At 42.5% G+C, this 23229-nt stretch overlaps 1 protein-coding gene across 1 annotated transcript in view; it reads right to left on the minus strand.

The window, feature by feature from the left end:
* CTDSP2 (CTD small phosphatase 2) overlaps window positions 1-20149 on the minus strand; it is a 40158-nt gene extending 20009 nt beyond the window's left edge. The window contains exon 1 of the mRNA XM_083169437.1: window positions 19586-20149. Within this exon, the coding sequence (XP_083025563.1) occupies window positions 19586-19649 (64 nt within the window). The 5' untranslated portion in view covers window positions 19650-20149. The remainder of the gene's footprint in view (window positions 1-19585) is intronic.
* Between the last annotated feature and the right edge of the window lie 3080 nt (window positions 20150-23229).

Raw genomic sequence — 23229 nt, forward strand, 5'->3', positions numbered from 1 at the left:
TTTCAAGAGGCCCAGAATACTCGTGTGTGGTTTTGTTTTCTTCATCTTGTTATTCGTGTACTAGCATATTAAATTACTAGCTTCTAATAAAAGCATAACGTACCTTCACAAGGCAAAGTAAAGCTGAAATGTTCTTTAACTCGGGAAGAATCTGTGACTGCTAAGGACAACATGACAGCGCTCACATGATAACAAACATCCGTAGCAATTATTATAGAAAGCGAATGAACTCTGAGCCATTACCCTGAAGGGGGACAAGACTCTTCAGGTAGGTATGGAATGTTCTCTACACAAAATCATTATTGGCAGTACAACCAGGCACAGAGAGCAGCTGAAAAACGATCCATCATAGTAATTATTCCTCTACAGATGTGTATGGTCAGTCACACTGTGCCCATCTGCTAACACCTTGGCAGACAGGGCTGAACAGGAGCAGAATCTCTCCACATGGAGCTGAAACTCATCTGTCAGTTGCACTGAAAATAAAAGACAACATTTTTATATATTATATGACAAAATATATATTTTTTTAATATTCCGACCATTGGAACGTTCCGACAGTTGGAGTCCCGGGTCCTTTCTGGTTAGTCCGACAATAACTCGATAGGCGGAATTCAATGTTCTGTGGACTTGCAGGCACTCGACAGCCTGATCGACAAAATCTGCTGCGGACTGTTGAAAAACGGCCGTGAATTCGACAATCTGCGGTCGTTTCCGACAAATCAGATCAAACATTACTTAAAGTCGGATCTGTTTTGTCGGTAACGGCAGCATTGAATAGGCGAGTGACGCTATTTCTGCCGGTGGAAATAGGGGGAGAGATTGAATACTCCCATAAATATACCCCAGTGGCAAACCAGGGCCCTCAGATAGGGACTCATCATATCCCAAAAGTGTAACCTAGTACAATGTAAAACACCTATCAAATAACAACTGATAGCTAAACAAATAAGGCTTTGGACAATCTGATGGGGCCTGTGTACTAAACCTTGAACAACAGACAGACAACTGTCATCTGTCAGTCCTTGGTATGTTCACATATAGGGGCAATTTAATTAGATGCGAGTGGCCAGATCTCACCCCGGTTTTGTAGATTTTAGTATGCAGTCTGGAAGTTCCATAAGTGCAGCATATAGCCACAATAACTCGAAGGCAATGGAATTGACCTCACAATAACCCAGTATTGAGTATAGCTTGTTTGTTTTAGAGTTTTAGAATACGGATGGATCTTCCACCACATCTAAAACAGTAAGTACTGGAGTAGTGGGAGGTTTTGTTTTGGGGAGGGGTCATAACAGGGGGGGCTTCTATGTCATGTACACATCAGACACCATTGATCGGTATATGGGGCCCTTCCAGAATGCTATGGGGCCCACAGATGTCCAGTTGTAACTCCAGATCCTAGATGTCTTAACTCTGAGAAGTTGACGTCAAAAATCATATAGACAACTGAAATCAATGGTTTCTTTCTAACACCTGTTTCTTTCCAAAATGAAATCTCTAAAATCGGGGGTGGGCAATAAGCAGCCCTCCAGCTGTTGATGAACTACATATCCCAATATGCCTTGCATCAGTTTCAGCATGGCCACATAGCAAAACTAAGGCAAGGCATACTGGGATGTGTAGTTCATCAACAGCTGGAGGGTTGCTACTTGTCCAACCCTGTGCAAACAGATGGAAAACCCAAGTGAGCTTATGTGTCCAAGGTCTCACAGTTCATCTGAAATGCTGGAGTGCCACAAGTATCTAACTGTGGAAAGCAATGTAAAACCCCTCAATAATCCCAATACTGTAGCCGAAAACTGAAAAATAAAATTGAAAAAAAAAACAGCACAAAGCGACTTATTTTTTTTATTGGTCTAAATAAATTTTCCTGAAATGCAAAGTGAGAGAACAATGTGATCGGAATACAGTAAGAACGAGCAAGTACCAGTGTACCTGGACAAACCATGTTGCAATGCAAGGGTTACATACAATAGCTGCTTTTGTATGTAGCCCACCAATACGGGCCAGCGTTAGTTTTACATTTGAGTATGGACAGAGCCCAGTCACACCTAGCGCTCGCTGCACATTACTACTTCTCCTACTTGCAGTGCAGCATGGTATGATCAACTTGCTCTTATTTCAACTCAAAACCAGACCCAATGTCCCACTGACCATGTAGTAGATGTATGAAGAGACACTATGTGGAGTATCTGCCTTAGATGCAGCTTCTCTGTTATGGCTACAGTCTGTAATAAATGCCAAGGGAGCTATCTGCCCATCTTTATCAATGCTGCCACCTACAAGATAGCACTCCGATGCGCCTGTAAACGCATGAGCGGTCAGTTGCACTGACCACCCAACAATCGATTTCAACAGTTGCAGGCTAGATTTGAAAAAAATGACAGTTAGGGAATGGTTGGTTGGTAGTCCACTCTCCACTTTATCACTTTTCAAGACCCCTATGAAAGACACTTTGACTTTGACTGGTAGGCTAGCCAGGGACATTCAATTATTATTATTAAGATATAAAAACATTAATTTGCTATATAAATTTAGCAGCCTGTTGTCATGTCAGGGGTGCGGCTCTGCTGAAAGTTTTAGGTTTTGTTAGTTGAAAGAAAATATTCCAATCAGGTCCTGTATGTATAGTGTAAAAATACACCTGTGAGAACACACCAGAACATATAGCTCCCCGGGCACAGGTAAATGGTGCAGAGGTTAGTGTGACGTGGAAGAGAAGCATACGAGGAAAGTACTACTGTGTGTAATACTATACGGGTGAGCAGCTCGGAGTGTACAGATAAGGACGCTCACCTGCTGGAATGTTCAGTCTGTAATTTCCCCTGAGGTAAGCTGCCTTTTTACCGCCAACTCCATCCACAGGTGCAGAAAGGAGTACCGTACTTATTTTATGCTCTATGCGTTATTATGGGGTATTTCCAGAAGACTTACATCACCTACCTTTTATTTCTACCAATTTTATTTAGAAGTTACTCTATGTTCATGTAACCATTCTGTGGATGTCAATGTGAATATTTTGAAAATTAATCTTTTTATAAAATGTTATAACCAGATTTAATTTCATTATGTAAAGGCGCAAAAATAAATAACACTAAAAAACATGTATGTCTTCCCTTTATCTAGCAGCATTACACAGGGACTAAGGGGACACTAAATAGAACATTAATGCTCAATATTTGTGAGAAGAGATAAGGTAATATAAATAGTAATACTAATATAATATTTTACTAAAGTGGTGTACACACGGGGAGATATTAAGCAGAGCGACCATACTGCCATTGATATGTATGTGCTGTGGGTGATAAATCGCCGGGTTCGTGCTACCGTGTTCAGCCCCTAATGGTCACAGGAGCATGCTCCTGTGACCAGCTATTTCCCCCTGATGCTCCCCTGGCAGAGTCTCCTTTTCATCAGCGACCATCTCTGGTCACTGATGAAAAGGGGACACTGGGCAATATATTGCCGATTAATATATTGCACCGTGTACACACAGCTTAAGGTTTCCCACTTCCGTAGGGGCAACAAGGCGTGATTTAATCTCCAGTTTCTGTAATATATGCGCATGGACCACAATTGATGTGTACGAGGCCCAGCAAGCAGCTTCTGCAAATATTTTGATTTACAAGCCGAATGCATGGATATTAACAGGAAGTGGGCATGTGGGGGTGGATCCCAGCCGTTACATGGGAGTGCAAACAAAAGCGGTGGGCGCAGCGCACAAAACGCTGGGAGTGTCAGGGAAAACGCAGGCATGTTTTAGCCTGCTAGGGGAGGAAGTATGCCATCAGCAGTAGGCCGAATTTGCAGGTTATCAAGGCAGCCACGAGTAAGTCCTGCGAACAGCATGGACCAGAGAAAGAAAAAAAATTATTTTATGGTAAGCGAAATGCGAATTGTTTTTGCCACAACCGCTAGGGTGCTACTGGAACTGATAGAAACCATTCGCAAGGCAGGATCTTGCAGGTATGGGGCGGAGCCAAACAATCACACGGTGGCCAAATTTGGACCTGTGTGAACAGGTCTGAATTTGTTCCAATGTGGCAGTAAGCCAGTGAGATTCAGAATAGACAGCTACGGTTACATGATCGCAGTACAAATTTGTTCTCAAAATGGGCAAAACCATGTACACTGCAGGTGGGGCAGATGTAACATATAGAGAGTTAGATTTGTGTGGGTTATTTTGTTTCTGTGCAGGGTAAATACTGGCTGCATTATTTGTACACTGCAATTTAGATTTCAGTTTCAACACACCCCACCCAAATCTACCTCTCTCTATACATGTTACATCTGCCCCACCTGCAGTGCCCATGGTTTTGCCCATTTTGAGAACAAATTTGTACTGCGATCAGATCTAAATAAGGGCCGATGTTTCAGTAAGACAATGCTGTACAGGGCAGGATGCTAGACTTACACATTAAGAGCGGTATTTAATACCCTGACAGCGAGCTATCAGCACATAGCAGTGCCGTTCTCTCACCGTCAGGGTATTCAATGAATCTACTTCACTCTGGGTGAGTCTTGCACTGTGTATTAACATCCGTGATTCCTGGCATACAGCAACTTCCATCTGCAATGTTCACCGGAGACGGACGGCTCGCCCCCTGTGTAACATCACACCAGCGGGTCGTCAACAGGCGGCGACCGCTGACAGGGGAGCTGGAGCTGTCTGTTAATCATGCAGAGCACAGCATACTATCAGCAACTTCCCCATCGGCTACTAAAAATTCAAAGGAATTGAGGTCTGTTTGATCACTCTGAGTGAACTAAATATCTTATTTCCTGAGTGGATATGAGGAGAAATTATATGAACTTAATAATTAAAGGACAATTAGCTGTTCAATACAGCTTCTAAAAATCTCTAATAGGAGTGTGTGCGATTATATGGTTTTTTGCATTGTTTTTTTACATTTTTATGAGTCTATACTAATTGTACAATTTTATTGTGTGATATATATATTTTAAGAATAAATTTATATTGATTACATCCAATTGTGTGGCGCTCTCTAGATATACGCGAGTTATCGCATATATATTATTTCTCTAGATTTTGTCCTCTTACAAATTAACCTATTTGTATTTGGGAGCAGCCAACTCTATATATATTTTTATATTTACTATTATAACATAAGAAAAAAATTTCTTGTGTGTAATTTTCATTTGCATAACACTACCCCTCTTCCCCCCCTTTTTGTATAAAAGGGTGAGGTCACTAATTGCGCCCGATTGGTTTGTTCTTTCTAAACCATAGTTGTTAGCTCTAAAGGTGGCCATACACATGCAGATTTATCTTCAGATCTGGCTGGTTGGAACAAAAACCTGGTTATGGATGAGAGCAAATGACAGTTGACCATTTGCCTGGAAATACTGGAAAACTGACAAACTGTCCCTCATCCATAACCATGTTTTTGTTCCAACCAGCCAGATCTGAAGATAAATCTTACTAGTGTATGGGCACCTTAAATCTACTTCACTCGCCTGTTCCCCGAGGCAAGGTGGAAACAGCGAGTGCAGCCATTACAAGGGAGAGACTAGCCACAAAATGCGGTGGCCTCACTGCATTTGCGGCGATCCTCAACATTTATGGGGTTCCTCGCTGTCCTCTCACGCTGAAGCTTCGGCCCTTACATTGAATATGGCAAGGGGTTTGATAGCGAGGATAGCTTATTATCAGTATGGAAAAGCCATCCTCGCTATCCAAAGCCCTTGCCGGCGGCATTGAATACCTCTCCATGTATAATATTTACATTAGACCAATAAAAAAAAGGGAAAACTGGAAAATAAAATTGGGTTATAGTACCTTTAAGAAAAAAAAAAATATTAAGCCTTGTCAATGCTTGCACAAAGTATACATAATTTATTGACATAGATGGAAACAGAGCGGAGCTTTTATCCAGCATTTAGGAGGCAGATGGTGCTTCAATCTGTCTTGCAGATCCTATGTCACAGAGCAGAGAGGAAGCGGCCACTTCTCAAGCTGTACACTGGAGAGGCCACAGAAAGAGAAGACCCTCCCATTACATGTGTCAAAGATCAAACAGGGGTGACACAGAGTAGATTTCCTGTCACCAGCAAGATAGAACGCAGGGTTATAAAATGGTACCAGGAATAGTTTGGTAGTCATAACAATAAATCAGGATCATAATTAAACAATGCCATTAGCAGGTTTTTATAGCTCAAGCACAAGGACTGGAAAATCTTTGTACAAAATGTCTGCAGCCCTCTATTGCGCAGATGTCATAAGTGAAGAAGTTTGATTATCGTGGCCAAAGAAAAATTTAAAAAAATTTTATTAAAATAAGTCACATACTATATTACGCAATAAGATGTACTGATCTGCATGGTTACATGGAAAAATAAAGAAACTCGTTAGGTTAGTTAAATACAAAAACAAACAGAACCCTGAAATGAAAACAGCTCATTGGGGAATCTACGTACAGGCAGAAAACATGTGAAGGCCGACAGTCTCAATAGCTGACATAGCTCAGCACTACAATGGTGTGCTTGTATGCAGGGATCCCAACTTCCAGGTGTGTTTTGCCTCATGTGAATGTTGTGCGTTGCAGACTGAGCCACGTGACAACTGGGTGTGACGTCTTTCATAAGAAGGAATCGTTGTACACCTGTATCTACACAGTGTTCAAGACAGACATACATTTATACTTTCCGGGTGTCAGGCTGTTACTATAGAGCACAGGTTCTCAAAGTCGGTCACGCAGTGCATGTTTTGCAGGTTTCTTCACAGAATCCAATGAAATAATTAGCTCCACCTGTGCATCTTTTCAAATGTGTCAGTGAGTAATGAGTGCACCTGTCGGGTGACCTGGAAAACGTGAACTGTGTGGGGTCCTGAGGATGGAGTTTGAGAGCCACTGCTATAGAGCAAACCTTAAGCACACTGCAGGAACATTTCCCTATATGCCAGTTTCTAGTTCACTTGTCTATTTTAATCTTTAACAACCTAACACCACACAAACAGTGCAGTAGTTGTAATATACAGTGCATTTGGAAAGTATACACAGCGCTTCACTTTTTCCACATTTTGTTATGTTACAGCCTAATACCAAATTTATTGGAAAAAAAATCAAAAAACGAAGAAATCACACGTACGTACGAATAAACCATATATCCTATAAACGGGCCATTTACCAAACACAAAATGGGAGTGGGTGTAAGGCACTACATGGTCGCACCACATTGATTGGATGTCTTTTGTTCAGAAGCACTAGGCTACCCCTTAGCTCCTTGCCTCAAAACTACAAACACCCAATACTCTGCCAAGCAGCAATTCCACCAAGTTATAGACATACAATGGGATACATTTGCTTAGACGTAAGTTCTCTTGAATATAAGTTGTTGCCCATAACAACAAATCAGATTCAACTTCTTATTTATTTAGCACGATCTGAAAGACTATAGAATCAATTGTAAAGCGCAACGGGATCTGCTGTGCTATATAAGAAACTGTCAATAAATATAGCGCAACATATTCCATTGCGCTTTACAATTGGAAACATCCAATCTTCAATAGAACTCTCATCTAAGTAAATTTACCCCAACAACACTGAAAATAAAAAAGCCTCGTTCAATATCCAAACCCCTTGGTGTCACTGACTATCCCATATACAGGAGCACTTTCTCTTGTGCGCTGTTGACCTCAGGAGGAGTGCGAACAGAAATATGACAGAACTTGGTCTACAATGATATTTTGTACAATAGTGGGCACAAACAGCATCGCGGCGGGGGCACTAAAAGGCAGATAATATATTTCCTTGCGACTAAACATCCTGTTTAAAGTGGGAGTGCTGACACAAAAATGTGCTGAATTGAATAGCTCTGGGGACCTCCTTCACGGCATTATTCAATTCACATTGAATTGACTCCAGTGCGGGGTTAATGCATGGGTACATTTGGGAGAGACATGGGAGCACACAGCACTCAGGCCTTTCAGAAAAACTACTGAATCTTTGGAGCATCTTTATAGTAGCCCACAGATACTAAGGGACAGGAGCTGCCCCTTATAAGTTTTCTAATGGTCAGCACTGTGTTGTTGCTGCTGGTGATGGTGGTACAGTAGTGAAGGGACAGAAGAGGATGGGAGGGTGGAACTGGTAAAGCAGCCTTGGAGTATAGAGTATAGGATATATACTAGGGCAATGGGTACAGAGTACATTCCTGGCAGCCTTGGAGTATAGATTAGGAGCTATACTAGGACAATGGGTCCAGAGTATCATTCCTGGGAATGTGCAAGTGTTCCAATCTGGAGGTTGAGAGGGGAGAGGATAAGTAGAGCTACAGTTGCTATTCACTGGGATCCGTCACTGCATTTCCCCTTTCCTGTTCCGTCACTGTAGATTTAACATAGTATATACAGTTTATCAACTGGTATTCACCGGTGTACCACTGGTATACAGGACTTGTCATTTCTGTTTCAACGACAATGTGCATAATATAGTAACTATACCTATAGTTGGGTAGCACATATATTTGGGTGAGAGGTCATGTGGTTAATTGTAACATGGGAAAGATTTTGCACAGAGTATTCATGGCTCGTGAGCTACTTTTCTGCCCAATTAAAACCCTCCCCCAGCACATTTAATCAGGACACGGGAGCATATGTAATAGCGCCCAACTTCACAGAAGGTACAGGATTTTGCTTTGGATTATAGTCAGACATATATACATGCTGGTGTAATGTCTGTATATGATTTGCATGTTTTTGTAGGACATTGGACTGTGGGGCAAGATGTATGAACTAGTGAAAAAAGTAGACCAAGTGCAGAAATTGCCCATGGCAACCAATCTGCTTTTGAAGTAACATTTATCAAGTGAATATACGTAGCAGCCAGCTATTCGCTAAGGGAAACTTCTTCACTGGCACACTCCTCATCTACATATTTGGAATGTAATATGCAAGTCTAAAAATGTGCAGAAATTATTTACCTGTCTTTGAAGTGGTGCTGTATATGTTGTAAATAAAAATTATATTTTCAGACACGTATGTACATAGATACACATGCACTTTATTTGGAAGAAATACCCTATTAAACTATTAAGGAATCATTTTAGTCAACAACAACACAAAATGGCTGCCTCCACCCCGAGCAAGGCACTGCTACAGTATACAGCACAGATGGAACATTTAGATGCCAATTTAAAAAATGGGGCTTTTGTAAACACTTCAAATTATGTCAGCATGTTACTGAAATGTATTTTGTTTCATTAAAAAGGTTGGTAAATTCCAGTCGGTCAGTAAATATTTCACTATGCTACAGAAAGTAAACATTACACCAGGCTACAAAGAGCAGAGATCCTCAGCGCTATGCAGGCAATGCGGAGCTGCACTATTTATACAATCCAAGGCAAACCAAAAATAAAACCAGAGTCATCTTCAAAGGAAACCTTTGAGCTGGAATAAACAACGACTATTTATGTTGTCGTAAGAAGGCACCAAGGCAGATGATCACTGAAGTGACCGTATTGTTGACATAATGATGAGTAAATGACTCCACTGGGTTAGCCAGACACAAATATGTTTTATAGAAAGTATTTGGGCGCTTCTCCCTGGGATAATCCATGTTTGCGTACACAAAACATAGGGCGTTATGTTAGTCACATGACAATTTTCGATGGCAATTTGGCCATTTTAGACCAACTTACTGCAAAGCTTTCCCTATTGGGAGAAAGTGCTATATAAATAACATAATTATTCTTATTGGTCCAGAATAATTTTGGTTCCTACTCCAAACCAAGTTTATGCCTGAAATTTAATTTAAAAGGGCAGGTTTTAGAACCCCCAAATCCAATACAACAAGGACTAATCAAAGTGGTTTAAATCCATTTCAGTGTGTGTAAACTTTAGGCCATTCCCGGGCACTATGATCAGCCGAACCCAATGCCATCCAATATGGCCCCCCATGATGGTCCACTTGGGCACAGATGGTCATTTGGGGTGCTTTTGATGAATGAATTGTGTCACCAATCTTTACCACACAATATCCCATTTTCAACACTGATCAGTGGGATCACGACCGCGATGGAGAAATTTGCAGCATCACTAACCCTTCATACGGGTATCTGGGAAAAAAAACAGCTAGTTTTCTTATCATTTCCCAGGTGTTTTATGCATTGTTGAGGACACTAGCTCTCATGATAATTACAAAATGCATCTTGCACTGTGTATAGACAAAAAGGAAACCATGCCGTAGGCAGGAAAAAAACACATCATACAGTTAGAGAAAATCACCAAGGGTTTCCGCTGATACCACTTTCACATCGCAGACCCGTTTTAAAAACCGGTATTTTAAACCGGTAATTAAAACGGGTCAGAGCCTTAATAGTGGCCAGATTAACGTTTTAAATGCAGGTTCAGTGTCATTACACATTGCAGTTGAAACGTTTCATTCTGAACACGTTTCAAGGCAGAGTGTTATGCACTGATCAGCGCCATCCCCGGTGCTCGTCCGTGCGGCGCGGAGGTACCTGTTAAGGGAGAGCCTGGAGGTCCCTGCGCCTGCGGCGCTGAGTATGATGCTGCCGGGGTCCCTGCAGTGAAGTGGAAATAACGCGCTATCTCCGCTGGAGATAGCGCGTTATTTCCACTTCACTGCAGGGACCCCGGCAGCATCATACTAGGCGGCGCAGGGACCTCCAGGCTCTCCCTTAACAGGTACCTCCGCGCCGCACGGACCCCCCTGCCAGCTCCCGGGGAGGTCTTTTAACGGGAGACATCAGAAGCAGCAGCGGGAGTGAGTATGGCCTGAACACGGGGGAGACATAAGCTGCCAACAGGGGAATGTGACACAGCTCTCGGGGAGGTCTTTTAACGGGGGGGGGGGGGGGGGGCAGCTGCAAAATTGTCCGGGGGGGGGGGGGGGGCTATCAGTGCTTGTGTTGTTTGCCTGAAATACCGTTTCAGACAAACTGCACACATTCACATTGCACAAAAAACGGCAAGGAACCGTGTAGGACTCTGCTTTTTACACGGTTCGAAATGCCAGTTAACTTAAAACGGTAAATCGGCTGTGGTGCATTCACAGTGCACCCTTAAACGTTTTAAAAAGGGAAAAAAACGGCAATATACCGTTTTAAAAGTGCGATGTGAAAGGGGTATGAGAGACAAAGTGCAGTGTTGCCAGAATCATATTTGTGTGGTCTTATTTAAAGTTAAAAAAGACAGACTGTTCTGGATTCCGAAATTCCATTGAAATTTAAATAGCAAATAACAAGACAGAACTATACGTCTGCAGCCAAGAACTAGTCATGTGGCTTTATTAACTGTGGAAGCCATCTGCACAACATAGATCACCTTTCCTTTTATCTTCTGAAGGAATGACTTACAGCAGGAGAAACCGTGAGCAATTAGCTCATTTATTGTAGGCCATTGTAGATAACACAAAGAGTTATCACCTCATGTTTCAGGTTCTGTTCCTTGCCCTGGTGTTGTGTGCATGCCTTCTCCTGTGCACAAGAAAAGTAGTGGCTGGAAAAGGCCACTATTGTGATATTCTTATCACTCTTATTCACAACGCACTGACAGATTACCATATTGTATACAAATGTGGATAAACGCATAGCATAATTAGGAGATGGAGACAACATAACACATGAATCAAGCAGTAATTTGAACAGTACTGTATGACAGGTTGGTTGCTAGAAAAGGATTACAGACAAAATATTACTAAGCATTAGGGCCAGATGTAACAAGCTTCAAAAAGTGATAAAACGGAGAGTGATAAGCAGCCAATCAGCTCCTACCTGCCATGTTACAGGCTGGGTTTAAATAATGACAAGAGCTGATTGGCTTGTTCTTTATCACTCTTGATACATCTGGCCCCTGAAGAGAGATAAAGTGAAACTCTAAAGGAGCAGATTTATCAAAGATTACAAAAAATACCAATCAATTGGCTCCTAACTTGTATTTTACAGACTGTGGGACTGTGATCAAATGGACAGGGATAAACAGCCAGTCAATTAGCTCCTACCTGCAATGTCAAAAGCTTGGTATGAAAAATGTCAGGTAGGAGCTGATTGTAGAAAAAAAAAGCACAAAAGTAAAAATACCAGCTAATCTCTAAAGTGATATTTGTTTTACTTTTGTAAACAAATGTGTACTTGTGGAATAGATCTTAAATCAGTAAACTAAATAGCTGCATGGAAGGCTAATATAAAAGGGGGATAGACACACATTATGCAAATAATTATGGTCCAGATTCCAAAGTGGACGCAATGCCAATTTTTACAGTTGTCCAAAAGTTTTTAGTACCAGCATGCCTTGGAATTGCACTGTGCAATGTGACCTGATAGTTACCACAGAGAGACACGGGGGTAGATGTATGAAGCAGTGATAAAAGAGAAGTGCCTGGGACTTTATCACCGGCCAATCAGCTCCTAACTGTCCATTTTTTAAACCCAGCCTGTAACTTAACAGTCAAGAGCTAACTGGCCAGTGATACTGGGCATTTTATCACTTCTCCTCCCTTATCACTGCTTCATACATCTACCCCACAGTGAGAACATGGACACAGAGTAGTGGTACATAAAAAGAGCATATCCGAATGGCATGGAGATGGGTCACAGTGGCAGGGATTTCAGCGTCCATCCTCTGCAAAACTGTTAGTCCCTCCATCGGTTACCGATATTCTACTGAATTAAATATAAAAATACTTTTACTTACACTCAAGGACATAAACCAAACTACACCAACATACATCTCTTATCTCAAGATATCTACAAATTATATACTCCAATTCATGATTGCAGAACTTTCTTCAGGCTGTACCCACTCTGTGGAATGCCCTCCCATGCACATTAACCCCTTCAGTGGTGTTTTTTTTTTTTTTTGGGAGCGCTCCCCACTGGGTGAGTTTATTATGGGGAGCACTCCCTTAAAAAAAAAAACATCACTTGCTCCCTGGGTCTGGGCAGCGCTGCTGCACTGTCAATCAGCTGCTGCCCGGACCTGCGCCCTTGTGCCGTGTCCCCGTCCTCGGCAGCCGGCTTGTCATAGGCCGGCACCGGGGACTTCATACAAAACCCAGAGGGGAGGGGGGAGGAGGAGGGAGCCGGGCAGCGCTGAAGCTGCCTGAGTTCAGCGATTGAACTCAGCAGTGCTGCCCGGTTGTAAACAGTGGCAATCCTGAGAATTTTCCGGGCTTGCCAGACTGGGCACTGAGGCACAGCCCGGAAAATTCTCGGGATTGCCACTGAAGGGGTTAAGACTCCTCTAGTCTCCCAACCTTCAAGCATTCCCTGGAAACTCACCTCTTCAGGCAGCCAATCAGATTCCAGAACCAGCCACATAACCTTTATAAACCTATCATATCCAATTAAAGCCCCACTGTATAGTACAAACATAGCCTCACTCATTTTCTATCTCACCTTATCCATCCTCCTGACCCCAGGCCAACATTGCTAGGTCATCATATCATTTAGCCCACCAAGACCCATTGCACTCCGGTGGACCATTATGCCATAGAGAACACCTATCCTTCCAATTGTAAAACACAACAGAACTTGCTGCACTGTATAAGAAACCCAATGTATGAACGGTCAGTATCGCTGACCGTTCCGCCCCCTGCAGTTATCGACTTTGACAGCTGCAGGTGGCGATGCCCTATGCCCACAGCAAGGACAGCGTTGTCCCTGCTGCTGGCTCTGAGCTGCGCTGGGGATCTCGCATGAGTAGCGAGATCCTGCGCATGCCCATCGCCGAAGGGGGGAGTTAGCGCTCCCCCGCTTCGGCAGGCAAGATGTTAGTACATCATCTTGTCAGTCTCCCCTCCTGCTTCGCCTCGTTAATGAGGCGAAGCAGGAAGTGTTATAGCGGCGCGTTAAGTGTCTCTATAATAAATCTACCCCTGATTTCCGGGAGAAGGGTGAGAAGTGCCAGAAATTCATACAAAAGTGCTCACTACTCTGAGGCGGCGAACACTTTTGTGCGAGATCATGCTGACATAAAGCGCGGCCATTCCCCGCAATGGAATACCACCTCCAGATTTGAAATGGGCATGCCCAAACTAAATATAAAGCTCCCCAGCACCTATGGGCTAAATGCAGTAGAAGCCAGTATAAATACATGTATTTGCAACAGTGGTTTGGATCCAGGTACAAAGATACTTAATTTGTAGTTTTGCTCACATTTTAGAATCATAATCCCCAAACCCTCCTCTAGGCTGAGCTATGGAGAGCTGAATAGCACCAAATTCAGTGAATAAGAGGGAAGGGAGAATTGACAGACAGTTATAGTTCTACTGTAGACCTCGTTGGATGCGACTGATCGTCACAATGGAGATCCAATGCTGCGAATTCAGACGCAGCACTCAGAACATAGTAACGGCATCAATCTCTTACAGGTGCCCCGTTTTGCATTTGCATTTATTTACACAGAATTGCACAGCCACCTCCCCGTGGCTCCGCAATTCCTTCCAATCATGAATTAGGCCCTCAATGAGCCTTTTGAGCATAATCAAAAACAGAACGCAATGATATGTGGCCAAAAGCTATCTGTAATTAGCAAAGACATGTAAAGCTATTAACTTAATCATCAGCTTCTGAATAAGAAACTAAAGAATCTGCCAACAGGACTGAAGTATTATCACAGACATCATCTTCATTCGCACATCAATTTTCTTCAGAAGGACAAGATCTGTACTACAGCTTTGATTGGGTAAATCATTAAACACTCAAACTACCACAACCATAGTTTAATCAAGAGGAAACAACATCCAGTATCCTTCTCCAGTCTAATATATTTATAGCCAATATGGAATAGAGTGGCCATGTATTAAATATGGTCTACATCTCAAAGTCTCGATTCAACTAGTAAATGCACAACAGCGTAACAACCGTGTATAACAATCTGATTGATATTAAATTAGATCAATCGCCCACAGAATTGTTCTGTAACCTGGTGAGATGCCTACATGTACATTGTACAGAACACCCAACATAACATGTAAAAAAAAATTATATGAAGTTAAACAACTTCTGAGTAACATGAACAGCTGGGATTCACACTGACACTACAGAGGACCAGAAGACTAATAATTAAAGACAGACTCAAAGTTGCTTTCTAGAAACAGTTGCTTGGCTTCTCCAGAACATAGACGCCAATCAGCCTTGCGCAAAGCATCAGATATCTCCAGCTTGACGGTTAGGAAATTAACTCATTCAATAACAGCATAATACAAGTTCAAGAGAAAATCGAAGACCATACATGCCACACATATGATTGATCAGCTTTGCTTGTGGTCATAAGCAGATCATATGTGCTTTTAAAGCACATACAATTGCATATGAACAGGTCGTTCTAGTGTATGGCCAGCATTAGAAGTTGCACATCAGCCCTTGGTATAAACAACTGTCTTCTATACCTCACAGACAGCCCCCCGACATTTTGTTCCCCCACATACAAAAAAAAGGTGAGTTGTAGCCATTTAATGTGTACATCATGTGCTCAATGTGAAAGACATGATACAATGATAGATACCAGTAGTTAGTAAAGTAGTAGGTGGGGAGTCCGTCAAGCTAAATGTTTTATAAATGCTCATTTTGTTGGCAAAACACAAACCCTCTAGTTGTCAATTTAACCCCACAAGGATTAAAATGAAATAAATTCTGACTCAAAATATGCCAATGGGATAACTTCTCTAAATGGCACATCTGTTTCTCTAATAGCAATCATTCCACACCACCCAGGCTAATGACATAATTACAGCCAGTGATGTTCCTGTATACGTCACTATATCCCACAGACCAGGAAATGAACGAGCCAGTGGCAGTGGTGTATTTGATGTGTGAGAAAGAGCACAACCATCTACTTCCTTACGTGGGATAAGTGATGGTGGCACGTGATATCGGCCATACCTGTGGTATGAAGCAGCGGCTATATTTTCTGTTGTTGCTATATGCCTGTAGTAGGAGGTTGAAGAAACAAGTGACTGATAGAAAATAGTAACAAATATATGTATTTGTTCTAGCACTATATTTTTCATTGTAGCACTTCTGGAGTGTTGCTTCCTGCTCTGCTGCTTCTAGCACAGTCTGGTTTGCATCTCAGTGCTGACTTACAGACAAGATTCTGCTAGAAGTCCCAAAGTAGAGGATGACACCCCAGGCAGGAAAGAGAAACTGCATGGATTTTAAAAGTTGCAGGGAGATAGAATGAATACTACTTCTCCACTTGACCAATACTACTTCTCCACTTGACCAATGGCAGCGATTACATTCCTTTGGCACATCCTTACTAATATGAGAAAAAAACACAGCAAGCAAGTCCAAACTAGATGAGTTTTTTCACATTAGTAAGGATGTGCCAAAGGAATATCATCACTACCATTGGTCAAGTGGAGAAGTAGTATTCATTGTATCACCCTGCACCTTCATTCTATTACCCCGGACCCTCCCAATGCACAGTGACCCCATTTTAAGCCTATTTACCACGGATCTGTAATTTCAATGGATTCTCTGGAATTGATCTAGTGGATTATTTATTGAGACACTTGATTACCAGTGGGGCAATTTTTCAAAAGAAAAAAAGAAATCAGGCATTTTGATGAATATCAGATCATTAAATAGACCACACATTGTTTACTTTGGAAAAGAGCCTTATTGGAAGATGCCAGCAAGGATGGAGTAATGGTTAGCATCAGCTTCCAGCTAGTATTTTCCGTGTACATTCTATAGAATGGTATGTAGAATCTGTCTGGTTGCGAAGGGCATCTGCTCCCTTCAGTTTTACCTTGCAGATAAGATAGAAAACAAGGGAGGGCGGGTTAAAGGATGATTTACAACTCTGAAGCCTGGTGCCAGCAGATACAGTTTATAACTCACAGCGGTGTCAATTATCCTGGGCGTCACTGTCAATCATCAAACATATTGTAATTCCCCCCCCCCCCCATTTCTCACCAAAGGGGGTGTACATGAAAAGCCATAGAGCTTGTAAACAAAAGCAGTCTAGAAATAGCCAGCTGAAAGGTGTAGTATTCCAAGTTGTACGATAATAGAGTGCCTAGAACTGAATTTTATTAATTATGATTTTGTTGATTCCAAGTCAAAACCAATCACCTGGCCCTACAATTGGAAGAGGTTTGTTGAAGGATGCCATGAAAGCTAGCATGAGAAAGGACTTTCCAGCACAACTCCAGTACTACTCTGGTGCTTTGTGACTGCTGGGTCACCTGTCAAATCACTTGTGACCAGGGTAACATTTGCAAATACATTTAGAGATCTAAAACAACAACAGTAAACATCAATGGAAACCAAAATGCACATGGTAGAGAATGAAAAGGAAAGCGTTGGAAGACAGCACAGATGGCTATTGTTGCTACACAAAGTAATCTGAACAAACAGCAGCACCTGATAACTGCAAAACAAAGATACTATTTGAACATCAATCTGTAAACAACACGGACTCTAGCTGGGTACACACTGTACAATGATCTATCAGAGGACTGTATAATGTGCATGCATCATCTCTCAGTCTGATCTAATGATTGCATCTTCCAGAAAGCTCATAAGAGGTGATAAATCTGGTGACAGTATAGTAAAGATTTAGCCATGTGTATGCACAGACGACCAATCTGCATTCTTCAGATAGTTCTGGGTATGAAAATATAAATCTGTGCAGTATGTACCGGGACACAAGCATTCCTTCAGACTCATGGGAAAGATAAATAATTAGCCATATTGCAAGATTCATCAGAAATCAGGTTACGGTAGATGCAGATGTTTTTCTGCGCTATGGCTGTTAAAAGTATGATAGAGAACTGAGGTCTTGTCACGGTTACATTTGTAATTTGCTTTATGTCATGAACTTGCCTATTGGAATGTTTTATTGTTGTCTATTACTGTTTTGTTTCTTTGCGGTTTCTTTTGTGAAAAAATGATTAAAAAAAAACCCACAAAAACACTTGCCCCGAAAAAGTTCAATAGAGACCACTTCTGCTTTCTAGAAGAAATCCACACAACAGTGTACTCTCATTACCTTCCGAAAGTAAGAGCTGATGGTATAGGTACAGTACTGCTCATATATGGTATAATGACCTCCCTACAGTAAAAGAACACGGATATCAGAAGTGACGGAGAAGTTGTGACCATATTAAAGCAGAAGCTGTAGGCCAAGCACTTTTATACTGGACACAGAAATCCAGGGGGACTTTAATAATTCATAATGAAAATTGGAAAGATAACTGTTTATACTAATAGTTTATGTATAAATGCACGCCACTACTAACAGCGCCTGTTTTATATGAGGATTATATGACGCCTCGTATATCCTTCAGATAAATGTTCCTACTCTATACCTTGCATATAACATAATTATGCTTGATTTCTATAAAATCAATATAGAAACACAGCCTGGCTGAAATTCCCAATAAATATTAAACCATCCCCTTACTGTCAGAACAGTGATCACCAACATCCAAAATGCACAACAAAACCATTTCCAAGATGTATAACACTAAATCACTGAAGGAAACACAATATCGGTTTTGTTTTGTTTTTTCTATTAAATCTCATAAGACTTATTACCCAAAAGGTGCCAACTAACCCAGTGTTCTAAATTTCCTTTACAAAAAGCACCTAAAATTTCGAGAAACAGCAGCTCAACCCATAATACTCGAAGGTGGAGATTAATTTGCAAGAAGTTGACGCTAGGCAATTAAAATGCAGCATTTCAGTGATTAAAGGAGATAATCATAACACAAAGCTATTAAAGATTGGTTGTGTAAGTACACAGGAAACAATGAGTTCTGAAGCGAGCAATCTCTGTTCCAAGATTAATCTCATGAGATCATGCGACTAATCGCTTGTGTGTCCATCATCTAGCAATGTGCGAAGACATTCAAACATTACTGTATATAAACAATATCTGAATGTCCAATACACAAAGGGGGCCAAAATACCCACAAATAAAGTATCTCTCTCTCTATATATATATTCCCGTTGTCATGAATCTGGTAAAGCTCTGACCTGCACACTGTAAATACAAACAAGATGCCCTAGTACAGGATATACCACCATAAAAGCAGTGACAGAAAGGCAATAAAACACAGGTCTGCTCCTTCCATGCAGCCTCATTAGGAAGCAGCTTCAGTTGAGAGCATTATTTAAAATGTGTACAGAACACACCCCTGCCTCACAGGGAGGGGACTAGATGGAGTTGTTTTCCTTTTCTATATATTCATAACTAAGGGGGAATCGGATTTCTACCAGGAATGCATTGTTACAAAAATACAATAAAAAATATATATATGCCACTATTCATAAATGGATGGTCAAGAAGGGGGCACATAATACACATTGTAATTTTGTATCACTTTGTAGGAAAGTGAAAATAGATGACAGTGTGGGGAATGCAGTGATCTTGAAATGATGGTGTATGTGTGTGTATATATATATATATATATATATATATATATATATATATATATATATATATATATATATATATATATAGTGTATGTGTGTGTGTGTGATTGCTGATGTTGTGCAAAGATGGGGCATGTCAGTGACAGCAGCAGCTGATGACAGGCAGCAGGGCTGAGACATTATTATTATTATTACTGCGATCACCCACCTTGTTTCGGATGCACCAGCGCCTCTTCTCTCTGCACTTGAGCGATGATGCAGCTGCTTTCCATCTAACACTTGCACGGATCCAGTGCTGATCTCTCGTTTCTCCCAGATCGGATATGCAGCTCTCCGCCCCGCCGGTGGCAGATCCCCGCTTCTCCCCCTCTCACCGCCGCCGCCGCTGCTGCTGCAATAATCCTCTCCCCTGCGATCGGCTACGGAGACGCGGCGTGCAGGCGAGAGTAGCGCTGGGATAGGTGGGTATACATACAGGCATGTGCATAGGCAGCTCCCAGCCCAAATCTCAGAATTGGTTCAACATGGAGAATCCAGACTGAGAGAAGCAAAACAACAGAGGAAATGGGACATCGGCGGTTTCAAGGCCCCCCCAATACTATAGATAAACAACCTCCCCGGATCGGCCTCTCCTGCACGGACACCGTCTCCGGAGCTGCACCCGGGGGCCTCGGCTTGGCTGGCAATTAAAGTCTATGATCTTCAGAGGCGGGAAAATAAAAGATTTCGTGGAAATGGAGCTTTGTTTTCCTAGAGCAGGGCAGTGTGATCGGGGAGCCTGGAAACCGCGGCGGGCTGTGATTGGCTGGCAGGGCTGGGGGCAGTATAAAAAGGGAGGTATTCTACTATGCAGTGTTTATCCAGCTACATTCCAGTGCATGGGCTGCTGCTCCTCTGTGTGTGCAGCCTCGTCATCATCATCATCAGGGGCTGCTGGGTGCATGGCGGCTAGTGCAGCATGAATACACTAACAAAGTGTTAGGCTAGTGTAACTGAGGGTTGCAGGGTTATGGCTGTAATATTAATAACCGTAAGCAGCACTGTTAGTGCAATGGTTAGCATTGATGTTCAGTTCACCTCACTGGAGTTTGTATATTCTGTCCATGACAAAGATATGTCCTGTACACACTGGGAGATTCCAGCCACTGCTGATATTGTTAACTATATTGGTTCTGCGCACCGTGCGTTTTGGACTAGATCGCATCACATGTAGTTCAAAACGCATGCTATATGCTAAAGCAGCCTGCGTTTTGAACGAGATGCGATGCGATTTAGTCCAAAAAGTACGTGCTGCACCTACTTTTTGTACCCTGCAATCTGATGGGCACGGGAGCGTGCATCGCAAGTTAAAATAGCACTGTGCGTCGGTACCTATACACACTGAACAATATTATTTAAAGATAGCATTCAGTGACTTGACTAGGTGGGTTGTTAACGACCAGCAGGAGCGCACATCATTCAGCGCATACAAACTGGGTGATAATATGAATGATATTGTTCCGAAGGGCCAAAATTAGCGGTATCGTTTATTATGTTGCTCGGTGTGTACACAGCGTAAGGGTAATAAATACATGTGGTAGGGAACATAGATTGGAAGCTGAACTGGAACTAGGGACGGCCATCGTTGCAGATGCCATCTATGGCGATTCTGCACCCAGACAATAGTGGTAAACTATTTTATGGATAACCATCGATAGTTTCAGCTATCGATGGTCATCCATTATATTTGACTGAATGGCACGTGGGTCAATCAGAACTCAGGGGCGGGACTTCTGGGTGTCGGGCGGGGCTATGCTCCGTGTCCCGGCACTTTGAAGAAGAAAATAGGAAACATCGGTTCTTCTTTGCCATCGATGTAGGGAAACCATCTGGTTCTCCCACATCAATGGCAAAAGTATTCAACATCGGCCATAAGACATCGATTATTTCAAATCGTCGATGGTCATCCCTACAAGTGACCAATGTGAATGTCCGAGTATTCTCTGTAAAGCGCTACAGGATATGTACGTGTATATACACATGTTATATTCTGCCTGATTATTACACTATTATTCAGCATAGCAGAAATACTGTTATTCGTCTAGTTGGTGTTTTACAGTTGTTGAGTTACCAATACTGGCAATGGCAATATTATACAGTATGTTCTATTGTGCAGGTTACGGTTTGGCTTAAAAATTCCTCAAATTGTCTGTAAAGTTTGTTATATTATTGTTCAGTGCTCGATACTGAGAACAGAATAGTTTGTTGGTTTGATTTTCAAACCTGTCTGGTTACCGCCAAGCATGCGACTAGAGATTGCCTCCATACAGTGTGTAGTGTATCTGATTCTGCTCTTTTCCCTGAATAAATGTATAAAACAAACAAGCTCTCAGCATATTTTGCGTGGATTTCCAAGTGTGCAAACAATCAGCCAATAAGTGTCACCCAATACTCGCACTTACACACGTAAAACATCACCAACAGTCAAGTAGGAACTATAACTTATGCTGTGACGTCCCTATGTAGAAAGAAATTACCAGCACGTTTTTCAGTTGGAACTGTTGTTTCATAGAAGGAACAATGCTCTAAACGCCAAAATCCTAAAAACAGCATAATTACAATATAACTGGGTTCTAAGTAACACAGATCTTCCTACAAGTAAGAGAGGAGTGGGCCTGTGTGGAATCTCTGAGTCCCCTCCTGTCTAGCCGGCAGCTCAGTGCGACTCTGAGTCCGATGTGCATAAATGAGCAGGTCTCTGGAGAAATGCTCCCTTGCCATGTTCCCGGTGATTTGTGCAGTGCTACTGCTGATTCGGGACTCCCCATGTTTAAGTTATCAAGAAATGGGTGCAGGGTATGTGGTCTGGATGCAGTGGCCCATAGGAACTGCACACCTTTCACCAGGGATGTAACTAGCACCTTCTGGGCCCCATAGCAAAATATTAAACCCCCCCCCCCCCCAATTGTCACTACATTTCCCCTCATGGTGGCATAAAAAAAAATAGATACGTAAGTGACAGTCAGAGAGGGTGCAGGAGAGAGGAGAGACATGGGGGGGGGGGGGGGGAGGTGGAGGGAGGGGGTCTGGGGAGGAAGATAGAGCAGGAAAGGGGAGGTGGGGTGGCAACGGAGTGCAGGGGTTTAAAAGGGTTAAGACCTGCATTGCTTTATATGCCCTAATCCCATCCTCTCCATCACCTCAGTATACGTACGTGCCCTTTCTCTCCCCCACACCCTTATGTGTATATATAAAGTAGCTCTATATACCTACAGCATTGGGGGGAGGGTTTCCTCATCAGCACCGCGTCTTCCTCTTGCCAGTGCCAGGTCTCAGCCACTGCAACCATCTCCAGCTCTGCCTTCCGGAGGCATCTGGGTCTCCCACACAGCGCCGGCAGCTGTAGCGCAGGTCACCAGTTTGATTTTGCAGTGTAAATGATTGGCACTTACCAAATCTCTCACTTTCTGAATCTTTCATCCTACTAAAACTTACCCTATGGCAGTAGCAGCAAAGGGAGACAGGTTTTCCCAGGCCTCAGTCTACAACAGCCAAGTAGCCTTCAAGTATAACAAAGTCGACATGGACACCGGAATGTTGCGCTCGCCATGCTTATGGCACACTATTTTATTCTCCCTCCCCCCCCCCATGCCCTAGTGGATGGTAGAGCATGAAATACCTCCTGTCTGCACATGTCGGCTCAAAAAACAGTGATATACCCCATGTCGACCTTGCCCATGTCGACCTAAGGAGTGTATGATCGCCTGCCATTTCTGCCAACCTCTCTGGGCATGGAGTGCACTGTCATCGTGGAGGAGCTTGGAGAGGGGTGACTAACAGGCAGATTGGAGATAATGTGTTGGTGTTCAGTCG

This window comes from Crinia signifera, chromosome 2 (genome assembly GCF_055691185.1).
Source record: "Crinia signifera chromosome 2, ASM5569118v1, whole genome shotgun sequence".
In the NCBI taxonomy this organism is placed as follows: domain Eukaryota; kingdom Metazoa; phylum Chordata; class Amphibia; order Anura; family Myobatrachidae; genus Crinia; species Crinia signifera.